Here is a 24,134-nt window from a genome sequence, read left to right as displayed (position 1 = left end):
AATATTTGGTTATCTCTTGCCCTGACACAGCTACTAGGAAAGAACATGCATTTTTTTATCAGATAACCTCCCAATATCATTAGCTAATTGCCATTTTCACATCTTTATGTGAACAATAACATGACTCGGGCATACTCAACTAGTTAATCATGTTTTCATTTCCTGTCATGCTTACATGAAGAACGGATCAGTTCACCTGCACACAAATCCATACCTTTATTTTGAACCTGCCAAATCTAATATACACAGATCTTCCATGGAGGCAGCTTGTAGCTACCATTAGAGCAGAGGAAACTCAATCTCTGCCAAATTTAATGCACCCAAGACTGGAAAGTTTACAGTACTTAAAAGAACCACAAACTACCATTAACGTCGGACTGTCGGAAATAAGGCACCGAGGACTGGTTCGGAAAGGGATATGGGCTCTAAAGATGGAGAGGGAGGAGAGAGATTGAAAGATTAAATTTTTATCCATTTATTTATTTTTATTTTCAATGGGATCCATTTTTATAATTAAAAATTATTATTAATTAAAAAAATTAATGCCACACTAGCCATTTTTAACTGTGTTAGGTAAAAAAACCCTTTCTTTGCTAGCGGTGTATAATCGCAGAGTTTACTTTGACACAAATTTAATCTCAAATTCTATAGTGGAAAAATTGCAAAATTGAAAAGTACTTTTTATAATTTTTCCTTAATAATATTATTATGTTATTAACTTTTAAGGAAATATTGGGTGTTTTGAATTTAATTAAAATATTATTTTTTTATTTATATTATTTTAATAATATAATATTTATATTAATATTTAAAAATTAAAAAATAATTTATAAAAATTTATCTTTTATTTAACTTTTAGTATTAAAAAATATTTTAATTAGAGTTAATAAAGTAATATAAATATTTTTTATTTAATAATTAATTTAATAATTTTTTATTAAATATTTTTATTTTAATTTATTATATAAATATTTAATTACTGACTAAAAATAGTCACTAACTATAACTATTAAAAAGATAAAGATAATGCCAGCTGGCTGTCCTTTTTATTCTACACGTCCACTCCACTCCACTCCACAATAAAACGTTTCAACAGTCAACTTCTCCCGTAATTAATACCTCTCAACAAGGTTAATTTCGTCTTTCCAATAATCTCCACTAACCAAAATCCTTGCTTGTCTGGCTCTCTGTTTCTGGCGCATGAGGCCAATGGACCTTTGCGCAGAGGCACGGACAAACGCCACCGAAACCGTGAGCAAGCAATAAAATATACTGCCGCCGTGAGAGAGAGAGAGGCCAAAATCCATTCACAGAATAAGAGAAGTAGAAGCAGCAGCTCGATTTTTGGGCAAAGCAATGCCCGTCATTACCAGAATTTAAGGCTGTTATTCTCACGGATTTTGACATTTCTTCCTTAGATGCTTATTATAATCCAAAAAATGCATTGTGAAAAGGACAAAAAGAGGGTAAATTAGCATAGTGAAAGGTGAGTCGGTGTTTGTTGGTTTCACGAGCGTTTTTGTTGAATTATTCTGCGGAAAGTTCTCCTCTCACAGACTCACACTCTCATTATTCGCTGCTGCAGGCTCTCGGTTTTTGTTGAATTTTTTCTTTTATTTTTGCTGAGCTTAAACACGAAAAAAAGGTGAGCTTTAATGGTGGTTTCAGCATTTTTCATGCACTATACATAAAATCTAGTTCATTTTACCTTTTTTTTTTTTAAATTTGCATTTTCTGCACTTTATTTTCTTTGAAAAGCGAGTCAAGAGGCGTAATGAACAATCCTCATTACTGCTTTTTCTATCTTTTTCGGTTTTTGCTTAATTTTGTGGCAGTTGAACTTGAAAGTTGAAACGGACTCTTCCTTGGTTACTCTGCTATCGGCTTCTCCTTCTCCAGAAGCAAAGCTCTTGAACTGATTGGTCATGCGGTTTCCCAGTAGATCTAGTGGAAGAGCATTTGTTCTTGATCCTGCTTGAAATCAAGAATTTTCGAATAAAAATCTCTCTCTATTTTTAGTACTGCACTGTTGATTTCCTTTCGAACTGATAACTCTGCCATTCCATTTGGCAATGCAAGTGACTGCAACGTCGAAGGTCCAGCAAATGTTGAACCAATTGGCTTAAATTAGAAGAGGTAAAATGAATTGAAAAATCTTGGGTTCAATTTCTTTTAGCTTGTCAAGTTCAATTTGATAATGATAATGAAAATTTTATTTAAAGAGAAGGGAGGAAGTGAAGGTTTAAAGTGATCGATGTGAGTTTTGGTTAAGGCAGGATTTTGGGTTGCATTAGTCGAGCGTTGAGGATGTCATCGTGGGAGCATTTTGGGGAGATTGCGAATGTCGCCCAGCTCACGGGTGTTGATGCAGTGCGGCTGATAGGGATGATAGTGAAGGCCGCGAGTACAGCGCGAATGCACAAGAAGAACTGCAGGCAGTTTGCACAGCATCTTAAATTGATAGGGAACTTGTTGGAGCAGCTCAAGATCTCCGAGCTTAAGAGGTATCCCGAAACACGGGAGCCTTTGGAGCAGCTTGAAGATTCCTTGAGGAGGTCTTACATTTTGGTCAATAGTTGTCAGGATAGGAGCTATCTCTACTTGCTTGCCATGGGTTGGAATATCGTTTATCAGTTCAGAAAGGCGCAGAATGAGATCGACCGGTACTTGCGGCTAGTTCCTCTCATTAGTCTCGTGGATAACGCTCGTGTCAGGGTATATCAGTTGTTCATGTCATTATTTTGCTCTCATGCGTTATTATGATTTTATCTCTGATATTCGAATAATTGCTGTCGTGTATGTTTTAACTGAATATCTTCTTTTTGCATGTTGCAATTAATCAAAGGCATTTGTCAGTTAAAAAAAAAAAAAATCAAAGGCATTTGTATAGGCAAAGTGTCTCATTGGCAATATGTTCTTTTTAATTACTTGTTTGCAAAACCATAAATGATGGAAGGTTGATCTCTTGAATCTTTCTTTGTTCCTTATTGGTACTGCTTTTGCACAATTGTTAACTTTTTTCAACTTAGCTAATCATTGGATTTGTTTTATTTATCTTTCATTTGGGTCATATACTTTGTCTGCTCCATTATGTGTTTCTAAACACATTTAACACTGGAAGTAAATGGCACTAAATTGTCACAAGGGCTGACACATTGGAATATTGCATTGGAGCTTCGAAATTTGGCAGGTATCATGTGAAATAAGTGTGGACAGTTGCATCTGCATTTGGGTTCAAGCAGTTCTGCAACGAAGTATTTATACTTTTGGTGTGTGTCACAGGGAGAGGGATTTCCTTTAGTGGGTTGACTTCTTTGAAGGGATAGCCAAAGGGTAACTAGACTAAATAATTCTACAGCCAGATATGTTAGATGGATGACATTGTTGATTTGGAACTTTGGCTGTGTCAATTCCAACATTGATGATGTTATGATTGTAAATTATACTGGTTTAGAAAGAAGGATTTTAACCCAAACCGTCAACTCTCCAGGAAACTTTCTTTACAATTACTTAAAAGTCATGCTGATCTGCTCTCTATCCGATATCTATGCAGAACTTGACCAATATACATGGTGTGAACAGTGTTGCCATTGTGCTTAATCCTAGTCTGCATTTTATATCTGTACAACCTGATCTAACCCAAATAACTTTTTGTTGACCATATTTAGGAGAGACTGGAAGATATTCAAAAGGATCAACATGAGTATACATTTGATGAAGAGGATAGAAAGGTGCAAGATGTGATCTTGAAACCAGAACCCTTGAAAGATCAGACAATGGTGTTGAAAAAAACTCTTTCTTGTTCATACCCAAACTTGGGTTTTAATGAAGCTCTTCAAAAGGAAAATCAGAAACTTCAGCTTGAACTACAACGATCACAAGCTAATTTGGATGTAAACCAGTGTGAAGTTATCCAACGTTTGATTGATGTCACAGAAGCTGCCGCTGCTGCAAATTCTCTTCCACAGAAGAGTTCACCCATAAAAGCATCCAAGAAACTGGAGCCCAATAATTCAGATGTTAGTGAGAATCATTCATTTGATGAAAACTATCCCAAGAAAAGTGATTCTCGTAAGACTTCAAGGTTAGATGCCTTTATTATCTCTGTATGAAGTGTGAGCACAGTTGTAGTATGTAAATAGTGCATACACTGATGTATGGCACTGACCTTTACATGTGTTGTGTCCCTGTTCCTCCATGTTTCTTGGCCTGCCTGTTAGACCAACATCGTAATAAACACTTTGGATTTGTATAGTTCACTTGCTAACGGATAGCTTGATTCAAATTGATATATAAAATTATTTAATTGCAACTCCCAACTAGCTTAGTGGTGCTTTTTATGGCTTTGCTTAGAATGCATATTGTCAGTTAATATGATAAAAGTGCGATCATAAATTTGCTGACTGTGGTATCTAAACCAATTGAATGCCTTGAAACCCTTAAAAAGTAACACTGCTGAGACGAAGAAAAATAAAAGGAAAATAGTTTGAAAGTTTGTCAATTTTCATCCTGGCATAGGATTTCTAAGATGATCACTGGCATGCTATATTCAATTTACAACCTTCAGTTTTGTAAGGCAAATGCAGTTCAATAAGTTTGATGCCATGCTTTTTTGTGCAGAAACGCATCCTCATTTTCATCAGGAGATGATCTGCTCTCACATAGAAACTCATATCAGGATGAAGAATGGCATAGTGATTTACTTGGTTGTTGTTCAGAACCCTCTCTGTGTAAGTCTTACCAGATGATCATTTGTTTTCATTATCTTTTGGAAAGTTTTACTGTAGTAGTAACAACTGTAATTGTCCTTGCCTTGCTTTTCAAGTATTGATGTTGACATGTTTATAGTCAATTTTTAGCTTTAACAGGGGGTTCTTCCTCTTTGTCCTTAGCTTTTGCATGTCTATATTAGTGAAGCCTGCTAATTCGTTGCTAACAAAATTAACTTGCTTATAGTGTTATTCTTTCATTATGCATAATATGAGATATTGCTTAGATATTGTTCTCCCAGTCTGTTAATTACAGCAGTGTCATGTGAAGAGGTTTCATCTAGACATGGACCTGGTCAGACCTGGATATGACCAGAACTCTCTTGAACCAGACCGAAATCAAACCAGACCAATTTTGACCAGTATGGTCCGCTTATGGGTCGAAATCAGATCAGATTTTTCACTTTAAAAAAAAAATTTGACTTGTCTGGTCCCGGGCCCCAACCCTTAGGACCAAAACTGTCTGTTTCGGCCTGTAACTGGACCGTGCCCTTGCTTAGTTTCATCCTTGCCTACACATGAAAAAGCTAATTAAAAGGTGAAGAAAATAACCAACAAATTCTATGTCCTAATCGGGGTTGATAACAGAATCTGCTTCTGCTTTTGTATGACTATCATTAGCACGTGTGGTCTTGTGCCGTGCACACTCAAGAAATTTATGTCTTGGTTTGTGTCTTTGAATTCTGTAGACCACAACCCTACATGACAATCTGAATTTTCAAGAAGTGACCTGAATGTGATTTTAATGGATCAACCAATCTGATTTGATGTCTCTGTGTGTAATTTCGTTTGATTTGGGTTTTCACTTTTCACAATCCTTCCCCTCTCTCTAGTCTCTACACACACCTGCATTGCGTACTTGTTACTAGATCTTTTTTGAACTCTCCTGCTAAGTTTTTTGTGAAGTCAGGCTTATTTAGGTTTAAATTTTTTATAGTGTTTATACTGAACCTCCTATTACTATTAGCAGTTTTCTGCTCCCTTTCTGTTGCGGGCATAGTCTTAATGCAAAACCCTTTGGATCTTTATGTGCTTCTCTTTTTAGTCTTTCCTGTTTTTGTGTTTCTGAATATTTTGGATCACCAGGCCTTCTCTTCTACCAAAGGACGTTACATTTGCCAACTGTTTGTTTTCTGATTTCTCTCATAAGCATCCTTCTCAAACTGCAGGTCTGAAGACATTCTTCTATCCTTGTGGGACATTCTCAAAGATTGCTACTGTGGCAACCAATAGACACATGTGTAAGTGGCTCTAAATGATTCAGAAATTTTACAGTAAAAACAATGTAGCTTGAATAATTTAGCTGATTCCAACTAGATTAAGGCTTGATTTATTTGATTTGAGTTATTAAGATGTAGCTTGCTCATCTATAGGCATAAATCCTTAATGGTGTTCCATCACTTGAAATGTAGGCTTCGAATACTCCACATTGATATTTGAGTAAATTTTATTTTAGTCCTTGAGATTAGTCTTTAGTTACGTAAAAGTATAGCAAAAAAGGAAAAAAGTATTAGACAATTGAGCATTAACACCTGTTTTCCTATTCTAAAGTTACCACATATTAATAAAATAAAATTATCTTAGTCAGAAATCAACACTTAAAATTTTCAGATTATTTAAAACAAAAATGCATGGAATTAGTGTAGTGGAAGAGATCGAGGAAAATGTAAAGTTGGATAAAAAATCAAGATTGATATACACTGAAGATTGAATAATTGATTTCATATATTTTTTTAATCTTAGTTAAAATTTTTATTTAAGCAATGAAAAGAAAAGTGCTAATCTTTATGGTATGATTATACAATACAATTTAAGGGTATCTTACGAATGCTATAAATTTTTGACGTGAATTTGGGCCTACAATGTGATGAATGAAATTAATGTTTGGGATGGGCTGTAATTTTAATAAAATCTGCCCTAATTTGTAATTACAGGAAAATCTTGAGGACTTGGATTTAAGTTGCATAAATATTCCCTTGTATCAACTTCAATTTCATCTGTATTGTATCATTGAAATTTTGTGCATGCTTTTGCTACATTTTGAAGCTCATGTAGGAAAATTTTGTTTTCATGATTTTCAGCTTCAGCTGAAGCATGTAATGAATTGATGGCATATTCATTGATACTGTCATGTTGTTGCTACACTTGCTGCATCAGAAGAAAGCTCCGCAAAAGGTTGAATATCACGGTAAATCCTCTCACTGTGGGAGTTTGATCTCTCTCTCTCTCTCTCTCTCTCTTCTTCTTCTTCTTCTTCTTTTTCCCCCTCTTTTTTCTTTCTGTGGATATTCCTTAAGGTTTAGGGAAATGAGAACTTCAATAACTGATCTCCTTTTGTGTGTCTACCTGCCTTGTATAAAAAATGGGTCAAGATTCTCTCATGTTTTTGCAAACGTGATCTATCATGTTCATACAATGTTATAAGGATATATGTCGTGCTTAGACAAACATTGAGGGTACAAATCCTGTAAGGAATATTACAGTTGAAATCAATGCCTTTGTGTCCAAGGCTCAAACCTGGATTATGTTAATAAGAACCAAGTGCTCATAAAACTGTGATTATCATTGCTAAACTTAAAATGACTTTAAAATTGAAACATTGGAATTTATTGCATACATCTGGAAAGTATTTGCTAAACCTTGAACTATGTTTTTGCTAATGAGCTCTTGATTTGAAGGTGTTCTATTGAGCCCTTAACTCCTTAATTTGGTCTTATTAAGTGTGAATCTATCTTCCAAAATATAAAATATTGGTTGAATAGCCGACTAAGTCTTGGAAAATATAAGAAAATGCACACGAGTATTTATGATATGAGAAAAAAGAAAATAAAAGAAGAGGGGAAGAAGATTTTTTATTTTTTCCTCTGGAATTTATTGGAGGTTTAATGAGTTATAGTGTGTGCTTATAATGAGGGAATTGATGCAAGCCAAAGGAGAAAAGTGAACCAGAAGGGGGAGAAACATAGAAGAATAGAAGAATTTAAGGAAGGAAGGGATTATCAGTGAGAAGAATCAAGACTTCATTCATGTTAACCATACCAAATTACAGAGATTGTTCCCTTTTATACAAATCATCCCATTAATCAACATTAGACACGTATCAAGAATTCACAAAGTATTAGATGTCCAATTTAAGATCTACTACCATCATTCACGCACTTGGGTAACTATATATTAAGCTTCCAAATTTTTGTGCCTCTTAACTTTACGCCTTTTCTTTTGGCAGGGAGGATTTGTTGATGATTTTCTTTCGCATTTGATGTGTTGTTGCTGTGCCCTTGTACAAGAATGGCGAGAAGTGGAGATTCGTGGGGTTTATGGTATGTTTCTTAGGATCTCTGCTTGGGTTTGTGGAACTTCAATTAATAATATGCGTCTTCGTCTGATGTTTGACATAAAACCAACTTTGCAGGTCCTGAGAAGACAAAAACAAGCCCACCACCCTCACAGTTCATGGAATCCTAAGTGATGTGATGAATGCATTCTTTTGTTGTTGGTTGAACATTTATGTACGTTGAAAGCCAAGTACAGAGATAATGGCTAATTGCCACTGTTATATCAACCTTGTATGGGAATGCTTTTAGCCATTAGTTACCCTTACCTTTATCCCGAGTCAACCATGTGTAAATTAGTTTTTCATCACTCCCATATTCAGCATGTGATGTATTATAAGCTAAATTTTAATTGATATAGTGTTGTTTGAGTTAATTACTTGGTTTTGTATGATCAGACTGACTATTTCCTTCCTGGAAACAAAGTGGATTCATAATTTGTTGCGTTGCCAAGGTTCACTTTGACAGTATTTGATTTCTTGGTTATTCATTAGGAGAGCCGGTCCAACTTTCACCTTGTTTGGAAATTGGAATTTTATTAGAATTCAATTCAATTGATTGATTCTCATCTTTGGATAAAGAATTCATTTATTCTCAACTTTTCAACTTTTAAAAACAAATTTATTCTAAATGAAGTCATTGTGGGGCTAGTCTTAAGAGGTTTTTTTTATTATTTTTTCAATTACTGAAAAAATTCCATTGGGAATTTCAGATTTGATCACGCTTTATTTTATTGCCCTTAGTTTATAGATGTATGCATATTGGATGCAATGATGAAAACATATTGATTTCTCTTGGTTTTTTAGTCAGCCCGTTTTCTAGATTCAGCTTTGGGTTTGCCATCAAGAAATTATAGTGCAACTGTTCATGTGAAGATAAGAGAAATATAAGATATCCACATATCGTATTATATAATAATGGCAGATACACAATTTCATACACAACACAACTCACATTTAGTCCGAGGACTGCAACCCTACTAGCTGAGATTTTGAACAACCAACAGAGTATTCACAACATATTATGTATGTACTAATTATTAGGTGCTTTACTGCTATCTTGAACTTCATGCAGTGGGGTAAGATGCTTGCATTGCAATGCCGCAGAGCCCTTCCTTTGCATCAACATCTTTCTGCATCCTTATGTACCCTTCCTGGCCCCATTGTGTGCCCCATGAATTTTTCACAAGCCAATACTTCATCCCGTTGCTCTCTCCATACCCAACAGCAGCAACTCCGTGATCTAGTTCAGTGCCACAAGATCCTGTAAAAATGCCACTTGAATAGAACTGAAACTCAAATCCCCCGGCATCAATGGCAACAGCAACTGGTTGTTTTGCGACAGCCTTCATTAGTGCTGCCTCATTGTTGGTTGGCACATCTTCATAACCTTTTATCTTGGCTGCATGGTTGGCTTCCTTCTCGGTGTTGCACGTTCCATCAGATCCCTCATAAGGATAATTAGCCTCAGTCGTTAGGCCTTGATTTTGTTCAATGAATTTGAAGGCATCATCCATTAGGCCGCCCTGGCAGCCTTGGTCCTCTCCCTTAGTGTCACAATCAACAAGTTCTTGCTCAGAAAGTGAGATCAATTTTCCAGTTGCTAGCTGAGTAACACCTTCCACAGCTGCCACAGCCGAAAAAGCCCAGCAGGATCCTGTATACAATTTGATTAAATTAATGAGCTATAAGGAATATAATTATTGATGACCTGGTTGTGATCAGGTAGAAAGTTCACAATTACCACACTGGCCTTGGTCCTTGATGGCTGTAACTGCCCCTTTCTTTCTCCAGTCCGTGGAAGATGGTGCCGCAGAAACATTTTCATATCTGAAAGGACCTGCTTGTGCAGAACACATATGCCCCTTGAATCTGTTCCGCGACGTTTTAAACTCTTCATTCGTGAGATCCGCAAATTGATTGATGCCTAGCTTGTATGGTTATCCAGGAACACGGTTAAAGGAATCTATACGTTCCACGTTTTCCTCGAAGATCTTGTAGCGCATTTTCTTCTCCTTAACATCCTTGTATACACGTCCATAACGAGCCATCCATTCCTCATGCCTCTCATGCATTGATGAATCTTGGAGAGTACGAGCTGCAGCTTGAGAAGCCACAGCTCCGAAAATGAAGATCAATGCCAAGTAAATGCATCTGTATTGGATTGTTAACTCCATGAGGAATGGTGGTAGCTAGGATTGGTTGAGTGGCATGATTGACTCTGGGATTTATATAGAGTTCCTGCTCAAATAGCTCATCGTTTTTTAGGAATGACACTGGGAAAATCTACGTGCCTGAAAGGATATTCTGATTTGGACTAACATTTACGTTCTGAATATTTTAGTCTTTATAACAAGTCTTTTTAGTCTTTTCTGTTGTATCCAAGTATAGTCCCCCATCAAACCAAACTTCACTTGTCGTACCGTTTCCTTTATTCATGGAAAAGGATTTTATTACACCCCATCTCCTAAAAAATGTGTGACTGAAATGTGAATAATGTCAATGCTAAGGATTTTTAAATTGGATTATGTAGCTTTGTGATCCACACAACAAGAAAGACACAATACTAAGTATAAGCAGATAATAATTTATTAGTTGCTTGTGTTAGGACGTAGCTTATAACACAGAAAAAGATTGATACATGATTAAATTATTGAAAATAAATAAGATCTAATTAAGATTTTAAAATAAATAAAATTTAATTCAAAATTTAAAGATAAAATAAAGTAAATATAATTTTATTGAAAGGAATATTATCAATGTCTATTAAAATCTTAAAATACAAGAATACATAGATATTTATATAAATCTAATCTCCTAATTCTAATAGGAAAACAAATCTACTATTTAGGAATTTTAAATAAACTAAAACACAATAAGAAATCTAGATAAAATAAAAAAAATAAAATTAAAATACAATAAGAAATCTAGATATAATAGAAAAAACAAAATCCTATATGAAATAGGAAAATTAGAAATTAAATCCTAATCCTAATAGGAAAATAAAATAAACTAAATCCAGCAAAAATTGGAAGCTGATTTTTGTGTTTGGGCTGCTTTTTTATACGCCACGTCATTCACCCACATTTTTTGAAAAAATTGGACCTTCAATTTTTTTTAAAGTGTTGGCATATTGTCTTCTTGGATTATCTTCTTTTACACCCTTAGAAATATTTAGACAAATAAAATCAACCAAGACAATAGGAATTAAAAGATTAAAAAAAATTTTAATCTCCATAAACTCCATGATTTGAGTTTCTTTAATTTCCTCCATGATTTGTCTCCATAGATCATTCCTCTTCAATTTCTATTGAAGTCTCCATTATTGGTTGTTCTTCATTCCCTTGGACACTTTCCTCTAGCTCCTGCAACTCTTTATCTCATTAATTTTACTTCGTCTAGAGTAGATTGTTCAAGAAATTCTAGCTCGAACTCATCGTTATCCATCACAGCAAAAGGCAATACAACCAAAGCTTTATATTCTTTTATTTCAAATCCTTCAAGTTTAGAATCTTCAACTTTAGGTTGTTTTTCTTATTCAAGTTGATCTATTTATTCTTTGTCCAAATTTTTAATGTTCTTTGATCTCAATAAGATTTGCTTCCAAATCTACATTCTTTTTTTCTTTTTCTGTTGAAGTACATAATTCCTGAATATCATTTTTTCCATATTTATCATTAGCAATAAGTGTTTTTTTTTAATTAAAGAGAGCAAAATTATGATTGACTTTATCGTGGTTAACTCATATGGCTTAATTCAATTTAATTTACGGTTTCTCTTCTCAACAGCATGAACTCCAAATAAGAGGTGAATCCCTTGAAATTGACACCCTATATCCATTTTTAATTGCTTTATAGTGTTAGTTTTGTTGTGCTTAACAAACAACATGCAACACCTGTTCACCACCATGAGATTAATTGCCACCACTATCACTGGCCATCATAATGGATAAAATAAAGCAGATATGAAGGAAAAATTCTCAAAACCTATTAAAATCTGAAAAATACAGCGATACATGGGTATTTATAGAAATCTAATCTCCTGATCATAAATTAAAATAATTTAAGAAATCAAAATAAAATGAGAAAAATAAATCTTCCATGAAATAGAAAAATTAGAAATTAAATTCTAGCTAAATAAAAAAAATTAAATTAAATTTAGTCAAAATAGGAAGTAAAAGTGTGGTTGGAGTGCTTGTTTATGCACTACGTCAATAAGAGTAGGAAAAAAAAAGATATTAGTCTAAGAACATCCTTGAACAAACGGAGATTTTAAACGAGCTATCAGTAAAATCAACGAAAGCCTGTTTTAGATATTGCTGCCAATACAAGTTGAAGGTTGGAATTCAAAATAACTCCTACATTGACCTGAAATTTTTCATGTGTTCCTTGCATGTCTCACCTTATTTAGCATTTTTCTTGATGATTTTTTCTTAATTAGATATATGTGAAGTTGAACTTCATGCAGTGGGAATATTAAAATGCTTGCATTGCAATGCCATAAAGTCCTTGCCTTTGCATCAATATCTTCCTGCATCCTTGTGTACCCTTCCTCGCCCCATTGCGTGCCCCATGACTATTTCACAAGCTAATACTTCATTCCATTGCACTCTCCATACCCAACATCTGCAACACCATTATCCTGTAAAAATGCCAATCGAATAGAACTGAAATCAATTCTCCCAGCATCAATGGCAACAGCAACTGGTTGCTTTGCAACAGCCTTCACTAATTCTGCCTCATTGTTAGCTGTAACATCTTCACAACCTGTTATCTTGGCTGCATGGTCGTTGCAGGTTCCATCATCAGATCCTTCGTAAGGATAGCTAGCCTCGGTCGTTAGGCCTTGATTTTGTTCATTGAATTTAAAGGCATCGTTCATTAGGCCGCCCAGCCCCGGCAGCCCTGATCCTCTCCCCTCGTGTCACAATCAACAAAGTGTGATCAATATTTCAATTGTTAGTTGAGTACTTCCTTCTGCTGCAACTTGTTATATGAAATGATTTTTAATTATTTATTATATGAAATGATCACAATCAACAAATTTAGTATTATTATATGAAATGATTTTCATTTCATACAATCCTCCTCCTCGGTCATGGGTGTTGTTTCCAAATTGAGGCCTCTTGAACTAACGTAAACAAAGGAATGGCTTTGCTCGGCGTATTACTTGGGTTGCTGCCCCTATGGCCTTTGTCGTTTGTATATGCTAACTCGTTGCTGCTGAACTTGGCCCATCTAAAGATAGTGTGTCCAATCCAATGATCCATTTTGTTGGATCAATTACAAAATTTGTTAAAATACAACCAAACCCCAACCAAAGGAAGAAAAAAAAATCAATCCAAGTAATTTTTTTTTATATCTGGATTTAATTAAAACATAAATTCAATATTTCACATTTTAAATACGATTTCAATATAATTAAATTGAAGTTTATTAGTATTTAGTAGCAATTTTTTTTATTGGTTGAATTCGGTCATGTGCTTGGAAGTTGAAAGAAGATAAAAGAGATTCCATCAATGAAACTTTTTCTATCGCCATTCTGTTATGGCACTCCCAGCAACAAAAATGGAAAATTTATTTTCATAATTAAACATAATAATGAATCCAATATTTTTAATTTTTATCTTATTTTGGAAGAATTAAAATTTAAAAAATAATATTATTTTATACTCAAATTCTATGTATTGAATATTATTTCTATAATTAATTCTAAAATATATATATATATTTTATAACAATATTCATATACTTTGAATTTTACATTTAAATTTACATAATTTTATTATTCTATATAATTATCAAAATTCTAAAATATAAATTAGTATTACAAATATTTTTCAAATAAATTATTAATTGAGATATAAAAAATTTAATAATATTTTAAATAATAATCAAATTTAAAAATGAATGTGAATAATTCAAAATAAAATCTAATTATATTAAAATTTTTAAATCTGAATAAGATATTTTTCGAGAGTGCGTCCATCCCTGTCAACGATCTCGCATCACTTGCATGAGATTTGCCACTTGGCACCTTCAACGCCTTTCTATTTTGACATAGCGACAATTGAAAATTCTTTTAGCCAAAAGTGACTTCACATCGGCAATCTTTTTAAATTTAAATTTAATTAATAATTTTAACATTTAGATTTATGTTAAAATTTAATTAAAATTTATAATAATTTAAAATTTAAATAATTCTACTAAAATATTTAAATTTTATTTATTTGAAATATAAGATCTTAAAATTTAAAAATATTATTATAAAATATATTTTATTTTTATATATAATAAAATTTAAATAATGAGTATTGAATACATAAAATTTAATTTTAAACTCATCATGTATATTATTATTAAATTTAAATTTATTTCAAACATGTTTATATGTCCTTTGAATTGATCATTTTATAACGAAATTAAAGTAAATATTTCAAACATGTTTATATATATATATATATATTTTTTTTTTTTTTAAATTATCAAAATCACCGTTTACTGTCAACGCCGTTTACAAGTCTAGGCCCCAATGCCAAGGTTCCTTTCATCGCAGCCCTGAGTCGGTTCTACGCCTAGTCATGACTACTACCACCTGCCAACGCCAAAGCCTGATTTCCCTAGCAATTGTATTACCCAATTGACACGTAAACGCTGAAGTATTTTTGCTGATACACCTTGGCCCATGGGATCAACCAAATTATTTCTCACAAACTCCATAAATTGAAGGGGGACGCCTCTTCGGTTCAATCTATCGTTTATCGTTTGTTTGTTTGTAAATAAATTGAGTGAAAAAGCGCCGGGCGGAACTGCTCTAGGGTACGGTTTTGTCATTTTTTTCTGTTTGTTTTCGATCGAAACGATGTCGTCGTCGAAGAAGATCACTTTGAAAAGCAGCGACGGTGAGCCCTTTGAGGTGGACGAGGCGGTGGCTCTCGAGTCTCAAACGATCAAACACATGATCGAGGACGATTGTGCTGATAATGGTATCCCGCTGCCTAATGTGACGAGCAAGATCCTGGCCAAAGTGATCGAGTACTGCAAGAAGCACGTTGAGACTCCCAAGTCTGATGATCGCAGCAGCGCCGCCGATGAGGAGCTCAAGAACTGGGACGCCGAGTTCGTGAAAGTTGATCAGGGCACGCTTTTCGATCTCATTCTGGTCGGTACTCTTCCCTTCTTTTATCGTTAGATCTGTTCCTTGCTTGATTCCTTTTGGCTCTGTTAATTTCATTCTTTTTTGCTTTCTGTGAATATTTGGATTCTTTATTTAGGTGGGAATTTTAGCTGAAGATGATGTGTTTATTGATGGATGCATATGGCTTATTGTTTTCATTTAGGCATATTTCTGCTTAGACAGATGTATTTTAGGTTATTGTTATTGTTATTATTATTATTATTATTATTATTATTATTATTATTATTATTATTTTTCTTTGGTTTGTTGTTGCTTAGAATCCTGTTATACATATATATATATATATATATATATATATATATATGTATGTGTGTGTGGGTTATGAGTTGAGGGCATTTTTAATAGAAGAAAAATGGTAGACACAATAATCTAAATGAAATTATGCTATTTTGTTGTTTTAATTTAGTTATCCCTATAATTTATTATCCTGATGCAGATCTATTAATAATGTTTAATTTATGAGTTTAACAGCATATTAGTAATTGAGTAGAGAATAGAGCATTTATTAATCAGTAATGCTTTCTATTGGTAGGGAAAGGTAAAACAGGAGAAAATTGTAGTTTTATTTGGAGTAAAATGTTCATTTACTTGCTTTAATTACGGAATATTATTGTCTCTAATCTACCGTGCTTTAAAAAAAAAATGTTAATCATTTATCATATTACATTACCAGTTAAAGAAGATGTCCAAATATAGTCAGCTGAAATGTAATGGCATCAACTTCGATTTCAACATGCTAAACATTGAGAATAGTATCTAGCTATTATTATTATATAGAGCTGTCAAAAATTGCTTATGTTGGTAGAGGGGTCCAGATCATTTCGGTAAAATTGTAACATTTTACACGCTATAGTAGGCAACTTCTAAAAGGTATGAACATTTGTATAATAGGCCTTATAAAGTTTTGTAATTCAACTAATACTATCTTAATCCTTCAATTATGCGGTTAAGATGAAAAAAATTTCAAAATAATGAATTAGTTATTAAATGCACATTTTATGTGTAATTGAAAGTCGACTGTAATTATTTATTGTAAAATACTTCTATTTTCTTCAAAAGTAAAAATGAAGGATTACATGTTTGAAAATATTGGTTTAGCTAAAATACTAGTGGTGTTGACAGATCTTTTTTAAAGGAAAAAAAATGTGAGGCGTAGACTAGAGCAACATTGTTTCCCTCATATCTCAACTTTTCACCAACTATAGATGAATCTTATAACCTCCGTAGTTTTACTAGCTGAAATATTGCTAGGAAGAGCATCATAGACAACTGCGATAAGTCTCAGCAAAATTTTTCAATCAAGCCACTATTGAAATTGATATTGACCTTATGCTTTGCTCAAACCACTATTGGATGCTCATACCTTTCTAATAAATGCAATTGGTCATCACAACATGCTCTTAGTCTTAGTTTTCCGCCATTCCTGCTGTTGTTCCCATTGGTTATTACCAAATCAGCAATTTTAATGTATGTACCAAGCAATTTCAGCCCAATTTCATCTAGTCCAATTTTTTAGACACATTGGGTCGTGTAGGCATAATTGCTTATGAAATGATGACTTTTATGAGTTTATGTACTATGCCATTATTTGTACAGGATATGCTAACATCACATTATTTTTGGCCAGTGTTTTTATTGTGCTCTTGATTGATGAATCTTCTGGTAAATGACTTGTTTTGAATCATATTGCTGCAGTATTAGAATTAGCAAGTCTGTTTATTTCTTTATAGGACTGGGGACCTGATGCCCTTATAACATTTTCTATATAGGAATGGAGTTAGATTTGATGGTATAGTTTTCATATAACCTTTAGCTTTTATGAGCTCTAACAACTAGGATATGCTTTATTATTGGACTCTATTATAGGTCACAGTTTTTTTAGATATATTATTTGAATGAATGTCAATATGAGCTGAGCTTTGAATTATATATGCTTGTATAAATTTGTTACTTATTTAAATGCCTCGTAAAGAATTGCTGACTTGGATTATGTTATTGAATCATTATTTTTTACATAGGTAAGAGCATTAGTTCTGATGTTGATGTTCATTCATAAATTAAGGCTCTATTTGTTTTGCGAAAAATATTTTTTGCATTTTCTAACATTTGGGTCACTGAGGAAAATGGGTCAACGCAAAATATTTTCCTGATCAAGGGAAAGCTAAATCATTTTTAAGGAAAATGACTTTTTCTTCTCAAAAGAGGAAGTCATTTTCTGACTTTAACAATCTAAAAATGGGAAAACACTTTATACATATATGACATAAATATATACCATTAATTTAACGTTACAATTAAACAATGGAAAATATTTTTATAGAAAACATTTTCTTAGAAAATAATTTTCGTGGAAAATATTTTTTATGCACAAGTTATTTTTCGCAAAATAAATGGAGTCTAAAAGAAAATTCCAATCTCTCTCTCTCCCTCTCCCTCTCCCTCTCCCTCTCCCTCTCCTCCCTTTTCACCAAAAAAAAAAACAAAAAAAAAAAACAAACCCAAATAACCGTTCATCATCTCCAGCCTCAAACTTCTGTCCTGATTCCACTATATTCAATGAGTTTAATTTTGGGTTGGTATCTAATTGTTTTTTATTTTTTGATGACTGTTTCCCTATCCTAAATATGATGGAAATCTTGAATATTTCTTCCAATATTATATTACCATAAAATTAGAAGTATAAATATGAAAATCATCAATGCACTCTTAAGAATCTTAGCTTTTCAGATTGACTACTTTGCTTTTAGGTTTTCGACTGGCAAAGTTCTGGTGAGAACAGTTGATTGCTTACACTGTTGTAAATCTCCATACAAATTGCTATATTTTGCAATGCTTCTTGCCTTCTCCTGCTGAACAATTCATATAAGGCTACAAGTAACACTAAAGCGGTTCATAAAATGGGTTTAATGTAACATTTTTACGGTAGTTGTAGACTTTTGTTTTTCATTCTTAATTAAAATGTAGTTACGTTATTACTTGGTGGAATTAATTACAATCAATTGCAACCTGTAAAATGCTATAACCTATAGGCACTATTGTTCTTTGGGTAGATGTGACAAGATAAATATTTGTTCAGTAGGAATGATACTTCCTCAATTCACATGTGCTCACAGATTGCTGGGTTGAGCCCTGGCCTAAAACGCTTATTTGATCATTTGATTATGTTTCCAGGCTGCCAACTATTTGAACATCAAGGGCCTGCTGGACCTGACATGCCAGACTGTTGCAGACGTGATCAAGGGAAAAACCCCTGAGGAGATCCGGAAGATATATAACATCAAGAATGATTTCACCCCTGAGGAGGAGGAAGAGGTTCGTCGGGAGATCCAGTGGGCATTTGAATGAGGTGCTTATGGGGTGGTTTAAGGTCGCAAGGCTGGAATATTTTGATGGACTATGTTGGTTGTAAATGAACTTTGTCTGTTTAAACCGCAGATGAATTAGACTTTTAAACCAACCTTGGTTTCGATTCCTGCTTTGAACTTGTGGGCGCATTTAAATGTGAATAGTACTTGGACTCTGTTGGGGGAGGGATTGGTAGTGAATGGGATTCCCTCAGTAGATTCTTGACTGGTTATCAACGTGGTCTGTTTTAGCAGTCTACATTTTAAATCTGGTCTTTTCCCTTAGTCTTTGTAAGTCATACATCTATTGAATTGGATATGGTGTCCTTGCTGGCGATACCATAATCTGCAGGGATTCACTGACATACTGTGATATGTCTTTGAAAAGTCCCGCAGAATATGTTACTTACCAGAAGGGCTGAATCTTGCACATGGTTTGCTGGTTACGTTCTTCTTTTTTCATGGCGTCGGCATTGTTTTTAGTTTAGTCAAGCATAAATGCCAATTTTCATTTTTTTTTCTTTGTAAGCATCTGTGCATTATTAGGATGCTTGAAGCTAGTCGCTATTTGATTGGTCTAATCTGTGGACTTCTAATTGAGTTTGCTGACCTGCAATGTGGTGAATTGGTGACTTAAGGACAGCAAGGCTTTGGGCCTTGCGGAATGTTTCGAAAAGAGGACGAGAAAATAATAAATTTTTTTATTTTTATTATTATTATTATCAGAGACGAGAACATAATAGTTGTTCCATATTGATTAGTATTATTATATGAAATAATTTTTATATAAAATAAGTATTATTTAAATTAATATAATATATATTTAAATTAATATAATATATATTTAAAATAAAAATAAATTTTTTTTTATTCCATTGCTATTTTTTTTTATTTCCTGAGTTAAATAAGTTTTAAGATATTTTGAGTGAACAATATTTGTTTTGGATCAAATCAATTAAATTTAGAAATTTAATATATTAAATAATTTGATTTATTTTTTATTTTTTTAATTTTTATTTATTCAAATTAATTTTTTGAATTAAAAATTGAAAAAAAAGAAAAATCCAACTGAATTATTATATTTTAAATTTTAGTCTTAAATGACATTACTTGTCGAAATATCTTTCTGGCCTCTGCCCCTCTTGATTTACCTTGACTCTTTCTTTTCATTTTTTTTGTTTACTTTTCCATTGAAGCTTCAATCGATTCTACTCTCCTTTCAATCGCCATTTTCTTTTTTTTTTTTCTTTTCCTTTTTTTGTTTCTTTTTCTTTCTCCTCTTTGTTTCGTTTTATTTTCTTTGCCCCTTTCAATTGGCCGCACACCATCAACAACGTCAAAGCGAAGATTCAAGTATCTAATTTTCTTTCTGGGTCTGTTTCTCTTGACGAGAAGATATATATAATATATTTTTTGAGTTTTACCTATTTTAATAAGCTTTTACGCGTTCTAATGTCTCATGGGTCTAATTTTGTTATGATAATTTGATCTATGTATAGTCGCTGAGAAATACCCTTGTAAGTTGAATTTGACTTTTTCCCCCCTAATAAAAGCTTCCGGTGGCTATTTTTAAATAATTGTTCTTTTTTTTTTTAAGAATAGATGGAGTTGAACATTACTGTCAATATCAGCACATTGATTATGTGTCTATTTGATATTCTAATGAGCTTTTGGTCCACTTTCTTTTATGTTTCTTGCTTGTATTTTTTGTGAGTCAATGAATTCTCTTATCTCTATTTGTGGATAATATCTTTTCAGAATAAGTAGCAAGTCATTCCCCTGATCAGCGCAGATTAATTTTTGCCGAAAAATAATTGGAAGGTGGTAGAACCCTTATGATTACAACATTCAGGAGTAGTCTACTCTTCACCTGGTTTTGAACCCGAAATAATCCTACAAATCCAGCTATAAATCGAATTTGATTTAATTGGTTTGATTTTATTACATAAGGAGTTATCATGTCATTAATTAATGATCATCATATATATGCTATTTTATATAAAATTTTATAAAAGAAAAATTAATTAAATTTTGCTCTACCCGTGTGATCCGTGGTTAGGACGATCAACTCATCAAATTTTGATCCAATTTCTAGAATTTTCTGTAAAATCACCTGGATTAGTCCGATTTGAAAACAAGTACAACCCATCTGCTAAAATCATTAATCGCTGGCATGAAGAGAACACGCAACCTTAAAATAGTCTATCAGAAATTGAAATAGGAAGCACATTTTGAGAGTTCAATCCTTGTGTTTAAATCTTTAATCAATTGGAATCGTGTGGTTACAATTCCATTCTGTTAATGGAACTTTTTTCCTTGACAAGCCCTTTTATCAAGTTCAAAAAATGACCTACTACTATCCTTATCAACCAACTACAAAATTTTTATTAATAAAACATTCTCGCTGACGAAATGAGAAGGTATGCCTATTTCAGTAATTGCTTTAGCAGAGGGATATCAATACCTTCCTCACCCACATAGCCTTTGAGGTCAAGTTCCAGTACATGGCATGACATGCTCAATGTCCGTTGTTCTCAACCAGCAATTCACGAACTTGGTCTTTCAGCCACTTCATCTATCATCATGTTGATTTCTTCAATTCCCTCTTGCAAACAATGCCCCACTCTGTAATTGTGAACAATTTCTTTCAAGTCCACAAGGTTACACCCTGGCATTCTTCTCATCCTTCTTCCTTTCACCATCTCTTTTACCCCAGCAACATCATTCCATTTACCTGCCACAGCATAGACATTGAGCAGCAACCGATAGTGCGAGAAATTCCAAGGTTCCATATTTATTAGACATTTTGCTATCCTTTCTCCAAAAGTGGCATTTGCTTGGAAACGGCATAAACTGAGCAAATTAGCCCAAACCAAGGATTCTGATAACACATTCTCATCACCCTCTGCTATGTTCCTTAGTATATTTTCTGCTTCTTGAACTAGGCCAACACCGGCATAAAGATTAGCCATGCACCAGTAATGTGCGAAATTTGGCTTTAGACTATACTTATGCATCATTTGGCTAAAAAAGTTTCTGCCCTCCGTCAACAATCCTGCTCGAGCACATGCACAAAGAAGCCCTATGTAAGTAACTTCATCGGGAATGGCTTCTCCATCTCCTGATATCATTTCTGCAAATAAATTAAGCCCATCTTCTGGATTTCCATGAATGCAATGGCCCAAAATCATTGCATTCCAGCAAATCAAATTCTTATGTAACATGCTATCAAAAATTCTCCGTGCCAGTTCCACCTTCTGGCATTTACTATACATATCTATCAAAGATGTATCAAGAATTATAGTCAATTTCAGGGACGTTCTGATTAAAAAGCCATGAACAGAACGTCCTTCTTTTAGCCTAGCTGATTTACCGCAAGCGCTAAGCACACCAACTATAGTTCTATCGTTTCCTCGCAATCCACTATTCATCATTTTCCTAAATAGCATCAATGCACACCCGGGGTTATTACCCTTCAAGTATCCATTAATCATGGTATTCCATGAAATGACATTTCTCTCGATCATTACATCAAAAATGTCATGAGCAACACCCAACTCACCAATGCCCGCATACAAATTAATAATTGAATTCCAAGACACCGAATCCCTTTGAGTCATTTCATCGAACACCTTCCTAGCAAATTCTACAAGCCCACAACAACTATAGAAATGAATCAATGAGTTCTGAACTGGCAAAATACGATCAACCCCATTAATCAAAGCTTGCCCATGGCACTTTTGCCCAGATTGGGCACACCCTATCTTTGCACAAGAACCAATGAGTGAAACATAAGTATAACTATTTGGAGAGAACCCAATTTGCAGCATCTCAAAATAGAAAACCACAGCTTGCTGTGGAATAGAACTGAGTGAGTATGCCTTAATAACATTATTTACACAAAAAGTACGTAGCGAATCAATATATCTAAAAACCAAAATGGTATAATCAATATTACCAAAATCTGAATAATGTTTTAGAAGCCTAGAAGACCAAAAGGGAAATAGCCCACGAGTGATCAACTGAGATTGGACTTGAAAGAGATGTCTTGTGTTTTGACATGATTTGAGAAGTTCAACACTTGGGTGATAAATAGAGTTGGGCCTATCTTTAATATAAGGAAAAGAAGAGGAGTATGGAGCTGAAAAGAGGTAGTTCTGTTTGGGAGGGGCTAGAACAGGAGGGCGGTGTTGGCTGAGAGAGGTGTTTCTGAGTCTGATTCGAAAGAGGTCTCGCATTGAAATTCTGGCCATTTATTTGGTACTTGACTTTGATCGACTCTTGAGCTCGATTTGGTCTGAGCCATTAACGCATACTATTCGCTCTCTGTCTCTCTTATTTTTTGGATTCAGATTCGAGCGATTATACATTGGAGGAGAAAGAGCAACTCTCAGTCGGAGCGAAAGCAATGAAGATTTCAAAAGGTTAAAAAAGGCAAAAAGACAAAAAAAATGAAACAAACGGTGTCGTATTAGGACTTAAAAAACTCTCTGGTCTCCAAGCAGCCCCTGAGATCCTGCAATATTGGTCTCCATTTGTTCTCTGCCTTTTTTCTTTTCTGATAATTTTGTGAAGCTTCGGCCTTCTTGGGTAGGTATTGCGAGGAAACGAATTATCTTATCAGTGATGTTGTCGGCGTGTCTTATCCCGTAGGTCCTAAATCTCTCTGGGTATTTCATTTTTTTTTTCTTGCTTGCATTTTATGTCATAGATAAAAACAATGGGATCTCTGGCTTAGTTCCGAGCTATGGCAAGATACTTGAAACTGATGATGACACAAAACCTAATGCTGCAGTTGATTCATCTGCGATTAATTAAAAGGAGTATGATGAGATGGTCAATAAGCTCAAACTGATGTGATCGAAATGCTATTTGCCATAGGTAGAACTATTTTTGGCTGGGTTAATATAAATCTGGTGAACTGGTTCTTTCCATCATGCAAATCCTTTTCTCATAATTTCTCATGTGTCAGTGTCAAAAGTACACTTTGGTACCTGTACTTTCATACTTATAACGCCAAAGACATATACTTTGTTTCGTTCTAATTAAAGATAGAATGTCACGACCCAACCTATGGGCTGACCAAGACTGTGACTCGCCACCCTAAAGCCCCGAGGCCCGTAGTAGTTCTTTAACTGTTCATTTACCCAATTCTAAGGCCCATTGGGCCCAAATTCAAGAAACCAAACGGACAGAGTCCGGCCATAAAATGGACTTTCCAACGGGGAGTTTTTGACTCACCCGACCTGTAAACACAATAAATACTCAATTGGGGAGCTCAGCTCACCCTCCACATACTCATCAACATAAAATAAATGGGAGCTCAGCTCCCTCATCTAATCCATCAACATGCATAACATATTTAAGTTTACAGGTCCAACATGATAAAAATATTACAGACCAAATTCAAATAAATACTGCTAACACATGCGGAAATTCTAGGAGTAATTAAAATTACACAAACATGGATAAACAACCTGCGAAGGATAAAAG

The 24,134-nt window shown here is 34.0% G+C and overlaps 4 protein-coding genes across 6 annotated transcripts; 2 read left to right on the top strand and 2 right to left on the bottom strand.

Moving 5' to 3' along the window:
• The first annotated feature begins 1,152 nt into the window (after positions 1-1,152).
• Positions 1,153-8,477, top strand: LOC110647086 (protein MID1-COMPLEMENTING ACTIVITY 1). Of its 3 annotated transcripts, none has more exons than XM_058138684.1 (10): positions 1,153-1,486; positions 1,586-1,645; positions 1,836-2,136; positions 2,273-2,715; positions 3,669-4,084; positions 4,621-4,730; positions 5,939-6,010; positions 6,851-6,957; positions 7,996-8,089; positions 8,182-8,477. In XM_058138684.1, exons 4-10 carry the CDS (start codon positions 2,308-2,310, stop codon positions 8,232-8,234), a joined length of 1,260 nt encoding a protein of 419 aa, XP_057994667.1. In that variant the 5' UTR covers positions 1,153-1,486; positions 1,586-1,645; positions 1,836-2,136; positions 2,273-2,307; the 3' UTR covers positions 8,235-8,477. The 3 variants fall into 3 exon arrangements, with proteins under 3 accessions (XP_057994667.1, XP_057994668.1, XP_057994666.1); XM_058138685.1 differs by having other exon boundaries at positions 2,223-2,715; XM_058138683.1 differs by having other exon boundaries at positions 1,154-1,486; positions 2,277-2,715.
• Positions 8,478-9,167: 690 nt separating this feature from the next.
• Positions 9,168-10,277, bottom strand: LOC110647088 (senescence-specific cysteine protease SAG39). The gene is given in 2 exon segments (XM_021800762.2): positions 9,168-9,757; positions 9,845-10,277. Coding segments are annotated over 2 exon segments (1,023 nt in total).
• Positions 10,278-14,726: 4,449 nt separating this feature from the next.
• On the top strand, positions 14,727-19,073 carry LOC110647074 (SKP1-like protein 1B). Its single transcript, XM_021800739.2, has 2 exons — positions 14,727-15,261; positions 18,469-19,073. Exons 1-2 carry the CDS (start codon positions 14,962-14,964, stop codon positions 18,640-18,642), a joined length of 474 nt encoding a protein of 157 aa, XP_021656431.2. The 5' UTR covers positions 14,727-14,961; the 3' UTR covers positions 18,643-19,073.
• Positions 19,074-20,815: 1,742 nt separating this feature from the next.
• LOC110647075 (pentatricopeptide repeat-containing protein At3g51320) lies at positions 20,816-23,402 on the bottom strand. Its single transcript, XM_021800740.2, has one exon. It carries the CDS (start codon positions 22,892-22,894, stop codon positions 21,188-21,190), a length of 1,707 nt encoding a protein of 568 aa, XP_021656432.2. The 5' UTR covers positions 22,895-23,402; the 3' UTR covers positions 20,816-21,187.
• Between the last annotated feature and the right edge of the window lie 732 nt (positions 23,403-24,134).

This window comes from Hevea brasiliensis, chromosome 16 (assembly GCF_030052815.1).
Source record: "Hevea brasiliensis isolate MT/VB/25A 57/8 chromosome 16, ASM3005281v1, whole genome shotgun sequence".
Classification (NCBI taxonomy): Eukaryota; Viridiplantae; Streptophyta; class Magnoliopsida; order Malpighiales; family Euphorbiaceae; genus Hevea; species Hevea brasiliensis.
The sequence above is the reverse complement of the archived record's forward strand: the minus strand, read 5'-3'. Positions and strand labels throughout refer to the sequence as shown.